The sequence below is a fragment of the Phalaenopsis equestris genome, unplaced genomic scaffold, assembly GCF_001263595.1.
Source record: "Phalaenopsis equestris unplaced genomic scaffold, ASM126359v1 Scaffold001216, whole genome shotgun sequence".
Classification (NCBI taxonomy): Eukaryota; Viridiplantae; Streptophyta; class Magnoliopsida; order Asparagales; family Orchidaceae; genus Phalaenopsis; species Phalaenopsis equestris.
The window spans coordinates 347,691-368,433 of record NW_018165655.1 but is presented as its reverse complement, the minus strand read 5'-3'; the positions used below and the strand labels follow the sequence as shown (position 1 = coordinate 368,433).

At 35.7% G+C, this 20,743-nt stretch overlaps 1 protein-coding gene across 2 annotated transcripts in view; it reads right to left on the bottom strand.

Annotated features, from left to right (window-relative positions):
* Positions 1–4,336: 4,336 nt before the first annotated feature.
* LOC110033542 (carboxyl-terminal-processing peptidase 1, chloroplastic) overlaps positions 4,337–20,743 on the bottom strand; it is a 94,210-nt gene continuing 77,803 nt past the window's right edge. For both annotated transcript variants that reach the window (XM_020737563.1, XM_020737562.1), the window contains exons 7-12: positions 13,925–13,969; positions 6,053–6,136; positions 5,445–5,483; positions 5,265–5,327; positions 5,049–5,179; positions 4,337–4,704 (exon numbers count right to left, since the gene is read on the bottom strand). In XM_020737563.1, coding sequence (XP_020593222.1) covers positions 4,695–4,704; positions 5,049–5,179; positions 5,265–5,327; positions 5,445–5,483; positions 6,053–6,136; positions 13,925–13,969 — 372 coding nt within the window. In that variant the 3' untranslated portion in view covers positions 4,337–4,694. The remainder of the gene's footprint in view (positions 4,705–5,048; positions 5,180–5,264; positions 5,328–5,444; positions 5,484–6,052; positions 6,137–13,924; positions 13,970–20,743) is intronic.

The following is a 20,743-nucleotide window of genomic DNA, read 5'->3' as shown; positions in this document are numbered from 1 at the left end:
TAAAATATAAATTTCATATTTTCATATGTTTAATTGTTGGAGATACATGTTGAATAAAATATGGCAATAACATGTGATATATGAATATGCATATTTGAATGTCGAGTCACCATCGCACGACATTGACTTGGAAAGCAACTTACACATGCATGTACAAAATAATAAAAATGAAAATGAGAATTGCCACCCACCATTTTTGTGAGTTATGGAAATGGTTATAAAATGTCCCTTTAATGCACATATACACGGTGACTCTTTCATGACTAATTTATATGAAATAAATAGAAATAATAATAAAATTATTTGATTTATTTTCTCATTTTACTGTTTTGTCTTAAGTTACTCACAAAACCTAAGACATTGATACTTCATTTTTTTAAAAAAATATATCTTAAAATAAGAATTATTATAATTTAAAGGTATTTTACCGATTGAGCTATTTAACACATCCTTTAATTGTTAAATATTTTTTAGGGGAGTATTTTTTAGAGCAAATGGATCCTAAATATTAAGTTTACAAACATCAAGGAGCCTAAGGTTAAAGGCAAAGTAATTTAGTTTTTACTTTTGCACCAATTGTAAAAGTTAAAATCCAAAGAATTTTTTATAAATTTAAGTTTTGAAAATAAATGACTCTTATATGGTTTGGATGATTTATATATAAATGAAAAATTTTGTTGAAGCAACAAAATGTTTAAATAGTAATTTCTTCATTTGATCATTTATTTTTACCTTGATATTCTATGCTCCGGATTAGGTCGTGACACTTTAGCACAATTATAGTCTAACAACTACTTTTGGCTAGATCTTCATAGAGTGGCTATTATAAAATGGAAAACATTTGGACCAAACTACAAGTTCGAAGGGTTCCAATATAAAGGAAGAATTCTATAATAAACTTTTGAAGGAATCTCATCATATACAAATCCCCAAAAGGAAAGTTTAAAAACTATGTACTATGTAGGTCACATTGAATTAAAAAGCTTAAGAGGTACTTATTGACGATCAATTTCTTCATTAACAAGTTCTTAAGAGAGCTGCATAATATATGAATTTGGGCAGGACTAGTGGTATATATGAATCTTCACTTCTCCAAAAAAAATCTAGAGGAAATAACAATTCAAAAGCCTCGAATGATAGCTAATGTTGAATAAGATGCTCTTTATTGGAAGTCCTTATAAGGGTTCCATAATATTTGAAGCCAAAGTGGACAAAAAATACATGGCATGCCAATTTAAAAGCATAAGATGACACTTAGTCCTAAATAAAGCCTTCATTAGAAACTCCCAATGCTAGAAGGTTCCACCATTCAATGAAGCATTCATTACATCAAGTTCAAGCTTCAACCTTCCTACTTTCTAATTGAAAAAACATTATCAACAAAGTCATGATAATAGAACTTAAAGAATTTTAGTCATCGTTTAGAGGAATTACAAAATGAGATCATTTACCTCACATCAATCCCTCCATCGTGGACCATCATATAAAAGTTTTGTTGAACAATAACTATCATTGATTTGAATTTAAGGTCATCCACTCAATAGCTTTTCATTCATTGAACATTTACTAAATTTTATGCAATGCAATGATAATAAATTCTCTTTCAACATTTGGGAATCTTTATGATGTACAAATTTGGTGTTGCATGTGGGAAGTAAGCCTCTGTTTATGGAAGGTGAGGCGGGTGGGAATCTTGGTAGTTGCTTTAAAAGTATGTTTATGCAATCCCGAGCACAATTGTAGGCCATTATCTCCTTTCTCTGATTGCTCATTAAAGTATTCAGAGAACCCTACTTCACCCAAAGTAGTACAAAAATGGTAGGGTGATTTTCTTAGAATTGATGAATATGGATTCAAGATCATATAAGATGTCTGATCATGTTCATAGAGTGGCTATAATAGGAAAACATCAAAACATGAGTACTGAATCATAATTTAAAAGTTTTTGATTTATTAGAAGATTCACATATGTATGATGGGCTAATGTTTCACTCCCTAAAAAAAATTTATATGCATGATATTTTTTAGGTCTTATCTAAATAACATTTTGATATTTGTCTAAGGATAAAGAAAATTTAATGCTCTCTCCTTCTTAGTCATATTATTTATGGACTGAATAAAATTAAAAAAATATTAATTATTTATTATTTTAGAGAATCTAACATTTCTCATGATTATAAGGGGTAAACTAGGGATAATATGAGCTCACAATGTAAGCTCACAATATAACATAACTACAATTATTAGACAAATGATATCAATAACCCAAGCTTCCAAAAATAACCACTAGAATATTACAAACTTTACTCAACGATTGCCTAAAAAATTTGACAATGTTAGAAGTTTTGGTCGAAGTGAACATAAGAATTTACTTTGAATCGGTGTATAGCCCTGATGCGTCATCAAGATATTTTATCAAACATAAATCTTTTTATCAAGAAACGTTCCATATTTAAATTAAAGATCATATAAAGCCCCGACTTCAACAAGTTTATAGTTAAACTGACCGTCTTGACAAGATAAACTCGATGATATCAAAGTTGGTTTGATCCAAGTCCAATCAAGTTCAAATCAAGCCATTAAATAACTTTTGGAGATTTAGAATCATTAATTGAATGTCAAATGAACTCCAAATTTGACATTTATATTCAAATCAAACATCTCAATGAGAATGATTCAATAAAGCTAAGCTCTCCTAATTTTGAGGACATTAAGGCTGTTAAATCATAAAAAAAATCTCATATAATTGAGAGAGAGGGGGGGTGGGGGGTTCAATGGGGATGTTTAACCAGCTGGTTGGGAAAATTATTTACCAAAGACTAAAATGCCTCTATCCCAAAGACTATAAAAAACCCCTTCTTTACTTTAGAGGGTAGGGGGGAGGGAGTGTAAAGGAAGGAATTCAGGCTTGTATGGACTAAAGAACCGACGATAATTTTCGGTCTCCAAAACCATCAACCTACATCGCTACCCTATTCTGACCACCAACGACCATTGTGTCAGAAAACAATAATTGTTCCCAACACCTATATTTTTTTGTACATTGTATGCTGACAAATGCAGTTTCTTGTGTAAAATTGTACCCCTATAATGAGAGAAAGGGTCAAACCACCAATTATAATATATGTGACTAACTTCGACTGTTACAACCTCTTAATACGACCTTTATTACCAAATAACACAATTATAACTTCCAATTACAACTTTTATCACAAACTGAAGCTATTGCAATCACCAACTACAACTTCTGTGGTCAACTGACACTGATACAACTTTCCACTATGGTCTCTGTGGCTAACTAACGCTTTCACAGCTATCGACTATGACCTCTATGGCCAACTTACGCCACTACAACTTTCAACTATAGACTCTATGGAAAACTAACAATATTACAATTTGCCTACAACAACCTATGTAGCCAATTGACAATATTGTAATCAACAACTGCAACCTCTATGACCAACCGACATTATTACAACTTTCAACTACACCTCTGTGCCTGACATTATAGCATTCACCACTACGACCTTTGTGAATGACTGAAGCTATTACGATTTCTAATTACAATTTATGTGACCAACTAAGATTATTACAATCACCAATTACAACCTCTATGTACAACTTACACTACTACAGTTTCCAACTACAATCTCTGTGTACAACTGAAGCAATTGCAACCATCGACAACGGCTTCTGTGATCGACAAAGCCTATTACAATTTCCAACTGCAACTTTGTGGCCAACAATCACTATTACAACTACCTCCTACAACTGTGACTAACTATCACTATTGCAGCTACTGACCATAACCTTGATGGTCAACTACTGTCTTTGTAGCCACAAAATACTGCCTTTATGGCTAAATATTTCTATTACAACCAAAAGTAACGTTTGTTATAGCCCAATTATGGCTATTATATAAGCTGCTATTGTACATCTGTAGTTATCAACTTTGTAATCCATCTTCACAAATTCAAGGGAGTGGACTTAGGTACTTAAAATTAAATAACGAATTACTTCTACTAAGCTAGGCTCCATTATTTTTCCATTTTCATGATTTTTTCATATAAAAACTCTTGTACTCCTATTACTTTTCTATTATCTGTGTTCACTAAATTTTTGTGCAACTCTAAGAAGTTAAATTATCACTCTACCGTCACGAATCTTCCGGTACGCAACAAGCCTAATGGTTGTTCAAGAGTTATCTATTTAAGCTCAAGATTTGAGCTCTGAACAGAGCAGATTTATCACATTTCTCAAAAAAAAAAAAAAAAAAAAAAAAAAAACAACAAAAGTACGCAGATAAGAATTGATCCTAACAGCTCTAAGGGTGAATTAAAATAAATAAATAAATAAATAAATGGGGCTGCTAAAGTTATAACAAAAGACAGTATGACAGTAAATGAAACTTTTCTAGTTTAAAATAGTTTTTAGCTTTATCTGCTCAATACCACTGCGCCCTGTTCAACCACTATACAAATGGACAAGGAACAGTACCAGTAACTACCCAAGACACCTAAAAATGAAATATGCTATGGATCCTTCGGTAAGTATTGAACTTCCAACCAAGCCACACTTTAGCCTAGAAAGATGGCTGATTATCTCGTTGGGTTTTTGAGTGAAACCTGAGCTTAATTCAAACCTGTACTCGTTCCACCCTTTGCATCTGGCACCGGGAAAGGTAGTTTGAAACTTCATTTAATGCTGTTTGTTAGAGAGAGATGTTAGCAACGAGAATGAAAAAAGTGTCCAAGTGATCCAGTGATTCTTTGCAGGTGGCCATTTTAGTCTCAAAATTTATAAAAGTCTCAATCGAATTAGTTCCTCAACTGTTTTAAAGTGATAAAATAGCCCCCAGTGAGGGCTATTTTAGTCCTCATTAAAAGAGCTTATAAACTAAATAACACTTAATAAATTCTGAAATTAAACTGACCACCTAAAAACAAGCAAATAACTATTTTGACACTTTACTGCAGCGGGAATAACCTTTTAAGAAGAACAAGTAAATTTTTCCACCAAAAAAATAAAAATAAAAAGTTCTAGCATACCTGGAAAATCGAGAAAAATCTGGTAGTATTCCATTTCCGTTTATGTCCATGTGGTTGGTAGTGATATACTTGCCAATAGTGACTACCATACCAGATCCATCAAGGAGCTCATAAACGGATTGTATCAGTCCCTGTAAGGTTCTGGTTATATTAGAAAAGAAAATTGAATGAAGCAGGTTGGCATTATGTTGAAAAATATCATTAACATTTCCAGACCTTGCCATAAGTCCTCTCCCCAACAAGGACAGCTTTGCAATTATCATGTAATGCTGATGCAACCTAGAAAAGTAGCAGAAAAGATCACAAAAGCTGTCAAATGTAGTGGTTCAAATATACATAAATTGCAAATAAATCAAGGTGAAAAGATTGTAGAGAGAATGATTGGTGGATACTTACTATTTCACTTGCACTTGCAGTTTTGTTATTCACAAGAACCTGCAGATTAAGATGCAAAAATATTACTTCCAAGATATATATCATAAAAATGCCTCAAAGAGAACTGCAAGAAGCAATTCATGGAGAAGAAATATAATACACCGTCAATATTGTTCAAACCAGATTGGAGTGAAGTTAAACTTTCTACAATAGACTAGAACAGTGCCCTTTGAATAGAACAATTATACACCACCAATGTCCATGGTATGTTTTTTGGTTCATATTGCATGCCTTTGCAAATGACTGAAGTGTCAAAATAGTCCTCTAACTATTTACATAAGGCCATTTTAGTCCTAGAGTCTATAGAAGTGCCAAATTGATCCCTAAACTTTTTAAAATAGTCCTTTGAGAGCTATTTTAGCCCAATTAAAAGAGCCTAGGGACTAAACTGACACTTTTATAAACTTAGGGACTAAAATAACCCCTACAAAATGTCAGGGGACTGTTCTGACAATTCTCTCTTTTGCAGATTCTTACCACCCATAGTCCACCCATGGAATAACTCCCTACTTGGCTAAGAAAACAATTAAATTAAAGAATATCGGTTTGAAAAAAAAAGGAAGGCATACTATGATTGGATGGCGACAAAATGGCGAAGTTTCAGCAGTGATGGTATTCTGCACTTCAGTATCCCTGCCAGCAGTGTAGATTACCTGAAAAATGCATCAACAGAAAAAAACGTGCAGTTTTACCTGGATCATTAAAGAAAGATTCAATTGTCAAATTTCACAAAATCTTTAAGAAGATTAAAACAAACAAGGATACTAACTTATTGATTGTTATTGAAATAACCAATTAGTCATTAACTTGAGGCAATTGCTCACACCAGTAGCAGGGATTCCCTTCATGTAGACTTCAAGAGGGAGCAAAGAATACCTCATCGGAACACTAGCCGAAATTACAACAAGCCAATTTTCATATGGTTGCCGATGATCAGGATTGGCGAAGTTATAATTATGCATTCACATCTTAGATGTATTAGAAATTCGTTATTTATTTTTAAAAGGTTTATCATGTAATAAGCAGATGTGGGGTACTAACAGTGCCTATAATAGGGGCGCTAACAACGCCCTAATGCGGGGCGCTATCTGCGGCCCTGTAACAGGGCGCGGAAGTGCGGGGAAGCCAACTCATGAATCATCATGCGACAGCGGAAGAACTCTTGCGAAGGAGGAAGAGGCGCAAAGCAGGCGGGCTAAAGATAGTTTGCAGGAAGCGGGATCACGATAGTTCACGATCTCGGGGAGAGCTTTCCAAGCTGCCACACCCATAAAGTGTTTTTTGGATTCTTCTGGCCTTCCAACCGATTCATTTTGTCCAGAAATTTTTTTGTCGAGTCTATAAATTACTGTCATCTATGTGTGAGAGTCAGTTTTTGGCTGTGTTTATTTTCAGATTTCTGTGTGGAGTCCTCCATGTCCTAGGGCTGTATCGTGAAGAGGTGGCTGTGCTCCAGTTGTATCCTACTCGAAGGTGATGTTGTATCCTTCCCTTTTACCGTCCCCAAATCTTCTCCTCCCCTCTCTTCAGTCGCCGACCCCACTCTGTCACCGCAACACTCCGCCAACCCCTTTTCCCAAAAGTTATTACTATTGTCTAGCCCTTCCCCACTTCATCCCAACACTCAGCCACCCATTACCTGCAATCGTACATCACTGTCCTGTCTTCCTCCCTCCTTCCCAGCACTCCCAACTGACTGTTCCTCACCCTACTACCGCTACCCTTACTTTCCAACAACTTCTAGTCACCTCTCCGACTGTCATCGGTCACCTACGACCCACCTACTTGCTATCCCTACAGTTGTGCACCTCCCACTCACTGCCACCCGCATTCCTTGGCTAACATCATCCCTATCCCTCCAGCCGACCCCAACACCCATTGTGACACATCGTAGATGTATTTGTTTGTCTTTCATGTTTTATATTGTTATTTTCTGTTGTGTTGTGTTGTAACCTTCTCTCTACATCAATAAAAATTTGCTTCGTGTTTTCCGTTGAACTCCCTACTAGTTCTGGTATCATTTGGTATCATAGCTAGCTTAACCCTAATTACATCCCAGGGTTTCCTAGCATCTGCCTCTACCTAAGCCATCTACACCAAATATTTTCCTTCTGATTCCCAACCCTAGCCATGCCAATGCGAAGTGATACACAGAACTTGACCAAGAAAGAGATTCAACAAGAAATCTGTCATTTGTAACGGAGACTAGAACAATTGGATGACAGGAAGAGTTACCTTCGACCGTGATCGAGAGAGTAAAAAAGAAGACAGGGATGGGGAGATGAATCCGTCCCACACGGAAGATCATAGTGACGAGGAATATCGACCATGTCATTTTGGAATCCAATATCAAAGGAGGCCGAAAGAAGAGGTCTCTTATTGAGGTCAATGATACTTTGGCATCAAGATCGACCTCCCAGAATTTGAGAGAGGTATGGACCCCAATGAGTTGATGGACTGGTTGATGGATTTTCGAATATAAAGATGTACCAGAGGACAATCGAGTCAAGCTAGCCGGCATTAAGCTGAAGAAGAGCAATTCCTTATGGTGGAAAATGGTGCATAGGCAGAGAAAAAGAGGCAGTGAGAAGATCACTAAGTGCGAGAAGATGAAGACGGCAACGAAGAAAAAGCACCATCCACCCCCCACTATCGTCAGGATACGTTTTTTAAGCTCCAGAACTTGCAGCAAAGGGATCAATAAGCGGAGGAGTTCATGGCCCAGTTCATCACTTACATCCAATGTGTGAACTGATAGTGTCTACAGTAAGCCAGATAACTTGGGGTACTGAAGCCCGTCATTAGCAATGTAGTGCAGTTGCAACCATAATGGACGCTAGGAGATATCCAAACACTGGCTTTGAAGGTAGAGAGACAACAGAAGAAGAGTAGGAACCAGTCAATCCTTCAGGCAAGCAGCCACCTACAATTACCATGACTGACAAGGGCACCTCGGCAGAGACTTGCAAGCCCAGACATGGGAATAAGAGCCTGAATCAGAGCGAGAAGAAGAAAAAGAAGGGTAGCACCTCCAACGCTGTATCGGCCAGGAAATGTTTCAAATGCCATGGTTACAACCATGTTGCCTCTAACTGTCCTACAAGCAGAGTAATCTGATATGTCTTTCAACATACTTAATTTTATTTATATTTAGCGCTTGTTTTTGAATGAAATTGCACTTTAAAGAAAGATATTTTCATGTTTATCTTGCAGGTATAGCAGATAGAACATATAGAGCGAATCTGAGTTAAAATGGAGCAAAGTGGAGGCAAAATGGAGCAAAGTGGAGGCAAAATGGAGCAAAAAGCAGTTCAACAGACTAGCGCCTAGGCGCAAGCTTTTGGGCGCCAATACGTTGCCCACTGGAGCCATGGCGTCAGAACCTCCAGGCAACTCGAGAAGGTGGCGCCTAGGCGTTGCCCACTGTCAGAGCAGTTTCAGCACAATGAGGGGGGTTATTTGACAGATTTTAATGCTTGGAGAAGACACTTTTTGACATTTTCAAGTCCTAAAATTCTCCAAGAATGCCAAGAGGTCGTAGATAGGAGTAGGGATTGTAGATTTTTACTTTTTCTTGAGAGATTTGTGAGAGTTTTGAGAGAAGTTTGTAAGAGAAGTGTACAGCATTACAGGGAGTTCTTGGATTCATCATTAGGGAAACTTTTCTACTCTTTTCAAACAAGGAAAGCTAAGTGCCGTGTTTCCAGTTGTATTGAACTTGTTGTAAACACATATTTAGTTTAATTGTTATGTTAAATGATAATGATTTTCATTGCAATCTTCATGCTTGGGAACTGATCGGCCCAATTGAGGCCGGTTCAGGGGAATCCCGGGCGAGCGGCTCAGGCGAGAATCTTGACGCGGCGAGCGGCCTCCTGCGCCCCGTCCCGTGCATTTTCTGCATCCTGCTCCATCGAGCGACAGTTAAGAAGTGCGACATTGCCGTCAATCACTTTCCCTAATTCTCAATGATTTTCTTATAGAAGCTTTCCTTTTCTTTTTTTCCCTTTGTAAGAGTCTATGAATTGTTATTTTATGGATGCAGAGTTTAGTTTTTGTTGTGTTATTTTCATATTTCTGTGTAAAGTTCTTTTTCCCTTAGTGGACTGTATCCGATGAGGTGATGCTACTCCGGAAGTATCCTACTCCGAGGTGGTGATTGTATCTCCTCTATCATCTTCCTTACTCCTTCTCCTCCAGTTCGCTTAGCCGCTGGCCACCCCCAACTGCTTCTTCCCTGTATCTTCCTTACTCCTCCTCCAGTTCACTTAGCCGCTGGCCACCCCCAACTGCTTCTTCCCTGCACTGTAGACCCCCTTTCTGCTGCACCAACCTACTGTCCAGCCCTTTCAGGCCCCTTCCGCAGCCCGCTGGCTCCCATAAAACAGCTATCTTGTTGTCCCAGCCTTCCCAATTGTTATTCCACCTTCCTAGCTTGCTACCCCACATTCCCAAAGGATGGATGGTGAAGAGTTAAAAACTGTAGTTCATTATGCTCTTCTGGCCATTTGAATGTGGGGGTGTTATCGAACAAAACAAAATTTTAATACCCATATTACTCATATAGCACTCCAAAAGTAGATCAAAACATTCTCCTCAAATTCTCTATTTGCATGAGCAGGTTGAACAATCTTCTCATGAGCATCCTTATTCACGTTTGACTAAGCAACATTATTTGGCTGGGCATACTGATAAAAAAAATCACTCCTCACCTATTACTTCACTAAAAATGAACTGGACTGTAAAATTAATTGGTTCTCATCAAACTATGTGCTGAATTAATATTGTGAATAGATTTTTCAAATTTACACACTAAGTTTCCCTAATGATCCTCATTCAATTTGACTAGGAATTGACAGAATGCTCATACCTTTGAATTCGTCCAACATTGGTTTAGAGGCAGAGGCTTTATAGTAATTGAAGACTCTAGAGTAATTGGAGACTCTACAACAAACGCGGCTTTATTGCAGGAAAATGCCCTACAAAGGCTGGAGGCTCTACATAGAGATGAGTGATGGAAGTCCTTTTTTTAAGAACTTAAGCTCTTCTTTTCCCAATTTGAACTTTCTTTTTCTCCTTCCTCTCAGAACTTTCAACTCACTTTCTTTTTCCCAACGTAGCCACCAAGTTCGCTTTCGAGTCGAACTTTTCAACTAGAGTATCTTCCATTTTTGATATGTAGAAGAATAGCGAAAAGAGAAAGGAAGTGAAAAGGAGATGACCTGGTGACAATGGAGAACATAAGAGCCTTTTAGCCCTTATTTATAAGGTACAACAGGGAATAAGAAAAACAAAAAAGATAAAATATGTAGATGTCATAAATGAGACAGATATAGTTAAACATAGTTATTGGTGAATTAATAAAAAAAAATTATTCTCTTTATTCTTTTTAAAGTTCATTACCAATAAGAAAAAAATGAAAAAATATATATGTAAAATCAAATCCTTCTAGATTGAACCCATGTCATGCGGTGAGTTGACTTCTATACACTTAATAGTTTCCGATTGATGTGTCAGTTTAGCAAATTAGTTCGGTCAGACAACTCAACTAATCAATTCGTGAACAATTCATCAAGTTAATTTGGCCAAACAGCAAGGCAAATTAGTTGGGTTAATTAACTTAGCAAAAGTCAATTTGACTTCATCAAACTAGATCGTGAAGACACACAGACAATGCAGATCAACGCCCAACTACTTTACTTTTCAGTTTGAACAATATAATTATTGTTTCTTATGTAACGACTTATCTAATGAATTCCAATTGGTTAACTAAGGCATGCATGGATGATAAAAGACATTTCTAAACATTAACATTAATTTACAATAATATTCACCGGCTAAATCTATAGTACACACATAAACAATCATCTGATTAAAAAAATAGTATCATCTAGTCTACTACGGTAACATGAGTAATATAGTAAAAGTGATATAACATAAAAGAAAAATAAACAAACCACTACCTATCATCCACAATCCCTCTCCTGCTGTAATAAAACTCTACTATCAGACATCTCTTTCTAGAGGACTTCTTTCCTAAAAGAACAGTTAAATAGCAAGTTTAAGAAACTTAGTGAATAATTACTAGTTTATTGTGCATTGAATATTATGCAAATGCCTAATTTGATTTCAATTATCACTCAACTTTTCTTTAAACTAATCAATTACATTTTTTTTATTTCCATTTTTCTTTTAATTTTAGAAGTCATCTCAAGAGCACTATCAAAATATATTAATAAAGGTATAACTATGATCGTTTATATCATAAGGATACACTTTTAACATTTTATTTACTTTTTTATGTGCATGAATACAATAACATCCCTTGCTCGTATTATAGAGCGTGACTCCTAATATACTTAACACTAAAGTTTTCATTTACCATTATTTCATTTCTCTAAATCATTACTTTCATTTATTTTTCATTTTAAAACATAAAAAAAATAAATGAGTTGAAATCATAAAATAATTATTATTTATTTATTTTCCAATTGTAAATGTGCTTTTAATATGTAAAAATAAATGAAACATTTAAAATAAAAAAAAAAGAATTTAATGCAAATAAAATAACTACCCACTTTAACTTTTCAAAGACCTTACAAGCTTTAGTCCACTTCATTTTAATGCAAATAAAATTGTAAATGTGCTTTAATTCAAAGGCCTCTTAATCTCTACCTCCTCGTTTGCACAAACCACGATCCAAAGCCCATATTCATTTAATCAAAATTTCTTTAAACACTAATTAAATTCATTATATTAATACCAACTTAATATCATCTAATTAAATAAACAAAACATCTTATATAAATAAAACACCCAAACTCTTACCTTACTAAAATTTGCTCGGATCAATTGTCCATCCCACCAAACCTTCCACATAAGATTTTTTTTTTCAATTTATAAATTTTTTCATGTTACTACAATAAGATTTTTAATTATAGCAATATATATAATTTAAAAGCTTACCCTTACCTTACGAAAGGTACGACCTAGCTCTTCTATTCCTTGTACGCATATGAGCTTCTTCTCGCACACTAGGGCACAAGCTTCTTCCTTCACGCAAAGAACGTGCACGTGTCCCGCTTCAGTGCTTCCTGCTACGCATGAGACAAGCCCCACATTCGATTCAATATCATCTCTTGATCCTTAAAAGCAGTGTTGTGCTCCCCTGCATAGTTCAAAGTTGCTTGCCTCCCTCTTACAAATGATGCTCCTCTTTTCCTTCGAGAAGCCAACAGGTGGTATCGATGCCTCCCATACACAGAAGCCTTCTCTTTGTTCGTCTAGGACACGACTCTTCTTCCCCTCTCCTTTGAATGAAGACTAACACTAAGCATGCAATGACGTCATCCCTCTCGCAAGCACCCACACACAATTGACTAGGATTTTGACTTCTCCAGCACGATTCCTCTCTATTTGTTTTCCTTACTTTTTTTAGGTCTCTAGTTCTAGCTTTCTTTACTTTTTTCTTTTTGTTTAATCCGTTTTGAAAGAGACATTTGTCTCTTCAAACAAAATCGTTGAGATGGTTGCTTGCATTCAAGCCGACCTAAATGAAATTATATTATTATTATTATTATTATTATCCACTAATTACATCTAGACTGAGCCAAACCTATAAATAGAGAAGAGTAACTCGAGGTACATGATCCAAAAATAGTTTTCAGTAAAAAACACTCTATGCTTGTTAAAACTCTTGAGAGCTTCTTTTTTTTTCCTCTCAGATTCCTAGGGAACTTCATGTTTTATAGCTCTTTCTTGCGTGGTGTGTGCCTACAGACAATTCATCATCTAACAATCGTATTTTTTATATTTTACTACATAAAAGAAAAGAAATTAGAATTGTGGAATTATGTTTGAGATAAATATATAGTCGTTTATGCATTGTGTACACATTCAATTAAAGAGCCCTTCCATCTTACTAAAATACATGCTAAAACTTTGCAAAGAACTTTAAACGATGTTCCTCGAGTTCAATAAACAGCACAATATGACCAAAACTAATTCATCCGAAGTTGACTCTAAAAGATCTTAACTTCTAGCCACCATTATAGATGTAAAGCTAGAGTAGCACCTTTTTCTTATTGTGAGTATTCAAAAACTAACATTTTTCCTTAGAGACCAAAGGCAATACCATTTGGTCAAGTGGTTTATGGTAAGAAGGTGTTTGAGTTATCCAGATAATTCACATGAATCCGGTATAGCTAAGTTACATGACAAAAAAGAAAAAAAAAACAAAAGAACATACTGATGGTCATCATCATTAAGCTTAACCGAAAGTTTTAAAGTTGGCTAACCAAAAGATAAAATGGCATTAAAAGTAAATGAACTAAATTAAAATAAATGGCACAGATTTCTATGCAAATAAATATCATAGTAGGAGCGACATAAATAGATATATATGACATATTCTTCTAAACATTTTTACAAGTATTGCGTACCGTCTCTCCTTTGTCCAAGAAAAGCTTGGCAACCTCAATTCCAGCCTAAAGAAAAATTCAAGAAGCATAACTACGAAAGTATAACTTATTATGTAAGGGCAAATAATGAAAAGAAAACAAGTAATACATTCGTCATAATGAACAAACTAAAAAAAAGTGCCAGGGGCCATAAACAACTGGTTTTTAGGCAAAAATCAAAGCCTACAAGAGTCAGAAACTGAAAAAAATTGCTCTATGATGATCTCTTTCAAAAATAAACTTCAACAAGTTATCATTTTAAATTTTAGTTTTCAAATTTTATTAGGAGTCACCGTGCACATCTTCATGATTTTACCTTATCATCAATTTCATTTAAACTGGCTCGGTAGTCTTCTTTTGCGGCCTTGACTGTTGATCAATGGTTGCTCTGTAATTTACTACCCTTTCCTCTCGTTGTCTTCAGCTTTATTATACATTTGTTGATCAACTGCTTAACATTGATTATCTTTTATTTCAGCTGTCATACATTCATCATCCTTATAGCCAATGAATTTTCGATTGGTACACGGTTCCCTGAATAATTTACAGGATTTTGACTGTTGATCTGCAACTCTTTTACCTTTTTATTCAAGCCTCTAATTTTCTGCTGCAACTAATACAAAAATCTCTTTTTTTTGAAAGATTCACAGACATCACTCAACTCTTATAAAAGTACACACCTAACACCAAAATTTCAGATTTTACATATATGAAAAATTGTATTTTACTTTTAAAAAGTTAAAATAGTGGTATTTTTGATGTAATATGAAATTTTTGAGCGGTATAAATGTAAAAAACCAAAGTTTAGGTGTTAGATATGTAAATCATATGAATTGGGTGGTATGTATGTAAATGCCCTTTTTATGGGATTGAACTAACGAATTTATCGTTTTAGTGGGCATTATAGCACGATTGAAAAATTCCTGTGATTGGGTGTAGTCCTAAGATGATCGAAGGGTTTCATCTATATTTGTACTTATTAAACAGGACAGCATATTGCACAATATAGATACAAAGCCTTCTTTTTTGATGAATTATTTTTATTTTTCTTTCTTTCTTTTCTCGTCTTTCTTGTTCTTCTATGTTTTGTTATTATTCTTTTGAAAGCAAAATTGTGTTTTGTCAAACTTATTGTTACGATCCAGCCTAGGGCTTCGAATTAACCAATGCAAGTACAGACGAATGGATGGTGAGCACTAAGTTTTCTATATTTATTTACTATTTAACAAATGAAAGAGCCACTATATAAAATAAAGCAAAATAATTAAATTTATTTTGTTTTGCTTGTTTGTGTCTTCTGTAAACATATTTTCTTCTATTATTCATATTTTAATCATTTAATTAAACCTGAAATGTTAATTTAAAATATCAATAAATTAAAAAAAATAGTGAAAACTCACAATTCTAAACTACAGTAATACAAGAGAAAAGAAAAACATTATGTATGTTAGTTAAGCTTTTAATAAATTAATACAAGTTTTTGATGTTATTCAATGAAACTTACTATATCAATTTATATATATACAACCGTCACAAGAACATCGTGTGAAAATTATACCAGTTAAAGTACTTCATTATAAACCTTTTTCATATACGTGCACGACTACCGTAGCGTTGCTCTACTAGTACTATAAAAGGGTGGCTCCATTATAAACAAGCATGCACATATAAACATACAATAAAAATATTTGTTTTTAATAATGATTATTTCATTCTCATTTGCATAGCAGCTAATTTCTTATATAAAATTCAATCATAATTTAAACAAAGCTAAGCACAAATATTATTCTTATAATATGTACAAAATTCTATAAAATCATAAATCATAGGAATCCAATACTATAATAGTAACAGTAAATGCATTTTGTCGAGAGGAAACAAAATACTACTATAGCAAAAGAATATAAGTACTCACCTTAATGTCGGTTAATTTGTTATTCAAATTGTATTCACATCAACTCTTCTAAAATTAGAAGCTTAAAATAAAGATGATATAAAATTAATTTATTAATTTAAATAAACTATAAAATTTTGATTTTTTTAATTTACGTAATTCTATATATATATATATATATATATTTGTGTGTGTTTGTATTGCCAAAATAAAAATTTCATTGATGGGAAGAAGATACAAAGGTTTTAGTGAGTCGCTGCTTGGAACCCACTCACAAGGCATACAAGACTCAAAAGGTAACCAAAAAGTACAAGTATACAAAAAAAAACTGCACAATTTCCCTAAAAGCTAAAAATGGTCCACCAGAGAGCTTAATCATGATGAGTGGACTTTCCTCTCGCTGGTTATAGAGAGGGAGTTGAGCACCAAATTGTGATGAGGGCTCCCACCTGAAAAGAGCAAAGCCTCCTGTAAATTCCTAAGTTCATTTAGTAAGTTTTTCTTCTTCCTAGTTTTGTAAATTTGTCAATCATCTTCCAAGGGTTGTCCTAACTTATGACTGAGTTGATCATCAATAGGGGCTATTCCTGTCTCTTGCACACCTTAAACTTGTCACTCCACCAAGGTTTGAGGGCCCTGAACATCAGCAATAATTGTTTCCATAGCATATGTAGCATCATCTGACACCAAAAAGAGAGTATCCTCATTTTAGACAACATGAGGGGGCTCAAGTAGTGAGGACTGCTCCTTTGAGGCAAAATTAGTGTCAATATCTTCTCTAGTTGCAGTTTCCACCATATAAGTCGGTGGAATAGGTGTTTCTTGAACAGTTAGATGAAGCACTTAAGGTTGGGGTTTCAAATTAGGATGGAATCTGAAACATTTTTCAAGTGTGTGTCTAAACATCTTACAATGGGTGCAATAGTATGGTCTTTTTCCATGACAATCTATTGCCAGTACCCGTTATGTGCAGTACCAATTCAAATTTTTTTAAATGTCAGGTAAACTGATATCTCTCTCCACAAGGATCATGGAAACAAAAGAAATGGTGAGATTAAAAGTGGGTATGCCTAATTTCATTGGTCTCCCAAGCATGACCCCAATGGAATAAAGGGTTTGATAATTAAAAAGAGGCATCTTAAGCCCAGGTAACTTAAGCCATATTGGTACTGTAGGTGGTTATTGGTTTAGATCAAACTCAGGAGACCACTTGAGCAACTTCATAGTTTTTCCTTCAATGGTGAAGTATTTCCTGGAGAAAATCTTAGCATAGTCTTCGTCTGTAGTCAATTGTATTATCACATGTCTCCCATCAAAGAGACTCACATTCCATTGTCCTACGAGTTTAAGATCCTCAATAGCTTTGCGAATAACCTCCATTTTGGGATGCCTAAACTGAAATTTCCCAATGAGTGTGAATTTACAATTTTCAATCAGAGTAGAAACTTCGAGATTTGAAAAAATAAGAGCGGTCATACCACCCTTTCTACAAATTCTATTAACAAACGAACAGTCGATTTTTCCTTCAAGAGAATTATGATAGATCTGAGAAAACAACACATGGTCGACAACCTTCTCAGAGTCTAGACCCTTACCAAGCACCTCAACAAGTATAAAATTCTAATTAAATAATTTAAATAAAATTAAACTCATCTTATAACCTTTCAGTCGAGCCCTAACCACGCACGAACGCAAGGCTTGCTTCACCTCCTTATTATGCTTGAGATGGTCGCGCGGCCTCCTTTCCTCTTTTGCACGAGGCTCGCCTTCTTCCTTCCACAGAAAACCAGGAGTCCGTCGTTGTCCTTTCTACCATCACACATCTCGAGAGTTCTGGCTTTGGCTCTACCCAGATTGACATCGCGGCTCGACGCAGCAAAGCAAAGCTGCAATCCTCTTCTTCCCTCGAGCAAGAGGCTTACTGCGTCGTATCCTTGAGTAAGAAATCATACAACACTTCTCCTTCCTTCCTCCACTCTCTAACTACACACACGAAAGCTCCCGCATCTCGTGTCGATTTATAGAGCGAACTCAACTCCAAGGCTTTCGATCCCCTCGTTTCCTCGCTCTTCTGTTTACTTCCTTTCTGTTTGGTTTCCCGGCTCCTGACTTCATCTTCTTCAATTCTTCATTTCTTCTCTTCCATCAATAGAAACAAAACGGTCCATTTACTATATAATTTCAACCTTCGAAAAAAATAATTTTAAATTTTGTGAGGCTTTTTTAATCCCTAGGTTTCTCATAAACTTTTAATAACTAGCTGAAGTTGTTTCATTTAGGGCCCGTTTGGGGTGACTTATTGGGGTGCGGCGGCGATCTCAAAACGCTGCCGCACTGTTTGGATTTCACGTTCGTCGTGCAATTTTGTACCGCGACCATATGCGCGTCCTCATTTTGTTAATAAGGGCGATCGCGGGACTATCCCCGCGTCATGCGTTCAGATCTCGCGTTAGAGTAACAATTCCTCCTCTGCCCTTTTCGTCTCTACTCTCCCTCGCCTCCCTCGCCTTCTCTCTTCTCGCAGAAAAGCTAGGACAGCCAGCCGAAGCGACTACGATGTTCACTCTAGCGCCGAAATATCTACTGGGTTCAGAAGCGACTGCGACAAGCCCTTGCCTCTCTTCTTCTCCACGTTCAGTGGTTGTCTTCCAAGTCTCACGTTCGGTGGCGCCATCTCTTCGATTCCTCCTCTCCATTCGTATTTTCTCCCCCCCAACGGAGCCTCCCATTCGCTGCCCTACTCGAAGCTCCAGCCGCTCCCTTTCTCCGAATCAAAGACCCAACTATTCCCCTCCCCAACGGTTTTGATTTTGCAAATCAGTCTAAATGCCACTTCCTCTCCCTCATTCTCTGGTTTGTAAGTAGTCCAACTGCGAGGAAGTCTTTTTCTCTCCTCTTTAACTCTCGAGTGTAGCCGCAACCCTCCATGCTTCTTCTTTTCTCAAGCCGAAGGCCTCTGTCTTCTTGTCATCCTTTCTGATTTGCACAAGTAAAATCAAAACTCCTTTTTGCTTTTTTTTTGTTCTGTATGAAATTTTGTATTTTTGGATTTTTTATGCTTGATTTGTCAGTGATTATGGAGAATAGTGAAGGAAAAGATAAGTTTTTCTGTCTCTTAAAAAATTTTTGGACTTACATTCTGCATTATTTGAAGATGAATGCTCCATTCCATTTTTGTTGGGGTGTAGGTGTAATTCAGGTACTTCTATTGGAGTCTAGGTGTAATTCAGGTATTTTGTTGGGCAGAATGGTCATTTTTTATCCAACAACAACTGCAAATAAGTTGTTCTGAATAAGCTCTCTCAAACAACAAACTCTGCAGATTATCAGATTGTCAAAATAATCTGCTCATCAGCAGATTATAAATAATCAACAACTGCTCCACACACACACACACACACAAACACACACACACACACACAAATTACAGACTCTAGATTTGTAAGATCCAGCAATAGATTTAGAAACATAGCACAAGATTCTATCAAAATTTTGACTTTAGGTAATGACATGAACAAAAGGCTAATTCAATAAATAAACAAATGATTGCAGCTTTTGAATTGAAAAAATAATTAACTCACTTTCCCACTGAGATATGACATAAATGCGGAACAAAATATATCTAAGCTAAAAAGTCATTTTATAGGTCTCAAGGAGCATGATTCAAAAGATTCTCCAAGATAATGCTTAAAATACGATACAAAAATCTCAATTAGATTATATATTATTTATGAAACAAATGGCTTTAGAGAGATTCACCACACTACAAGTTAGTGTTGACTACTGTAGGTCAACCTTTTTGACTTTTTGAAAATTGAAAATAATTTTTAAATTTAATTTAAGTATAAGAGTTATATAGTTTGGGTTTTGAAAGTAGCATGTTTTAATTTTGAAAAAAAAAATGAGGCCAAATAAATCTCATTCGTCCAGTAGTTTGCACAATCGTGTCCGATACCGCGAGTACTACATTCTCCCAAAAGATAAGTGTATACCTCGGCGATAGACCCAATCCTGCAAACTAAAAGATTTGTGACATCCGTTTGGTTTGCAAACCTTTTATGTGTGAACGACAAGTTTTCCTATCTAATACAAAGATTAAATAGTCATTTTCAGAATAGAGACAAGCCCTTATAGTTAATTACATCCCAAATGACGGAGGTCACTTGAGAAATCTCTCGATAATGATCAGAGGTACTAGTCTTTAAGAATTCGAGGTTTAAGTTTTCACGGTAGGACGTGGAAAAACAAGTGGGAGTGGCTCAAATAGGAATAGTTATTTTCTGGAGTTTAAAGAAAGGAAAAAGTAGGGGATGTCACGGATCCTGAGCAGAAACCTCAATGACTTCCCAAACTATCATAATGTGTGGCTGAGTTTTGGAGACGATGTTATTTAGGTATTTAATCCTGCCAATTTCATTATTTGAGATTTATATTTGCATAATATCCAATTATGCAAATAACCCGCAGAGATAGGAGAGTTTACGTCGTACCAAACAACAACCTCGGAACCGAAAGCGAGTTAGGACTTAAGCTGCACGACATGGTTGTATATGAGCCTAAAGAAGATATGAGGATTTACGTCATGCTGGGCGAGCTACTTCGAAGTCCTATGTGTTATTATTTAGACTAGGAAAGTTTAGCTGGTGTAGACTTGTTTTGCTGTTGTAGAACGAAGACCACCTCTTCTTGTAGTTCGCTCCAAGCTCCTTGCTGCGCTACCCACGAAGTTGCTCGAAACTCCTCGTCAAAGTAGCAGTCCTAAAGTCTAAGGTTCAAAAGGTTTTACCAGGTGTGTTTCAAGATTTTGGTTTTGTTGTCATTCAAGCATTATGGATGGAGGGTTAAAGTTGATTAGAGCGATACCGGTTAGATCCTACGGTTCCCTCGTTCCGGTACCATTATTTTCT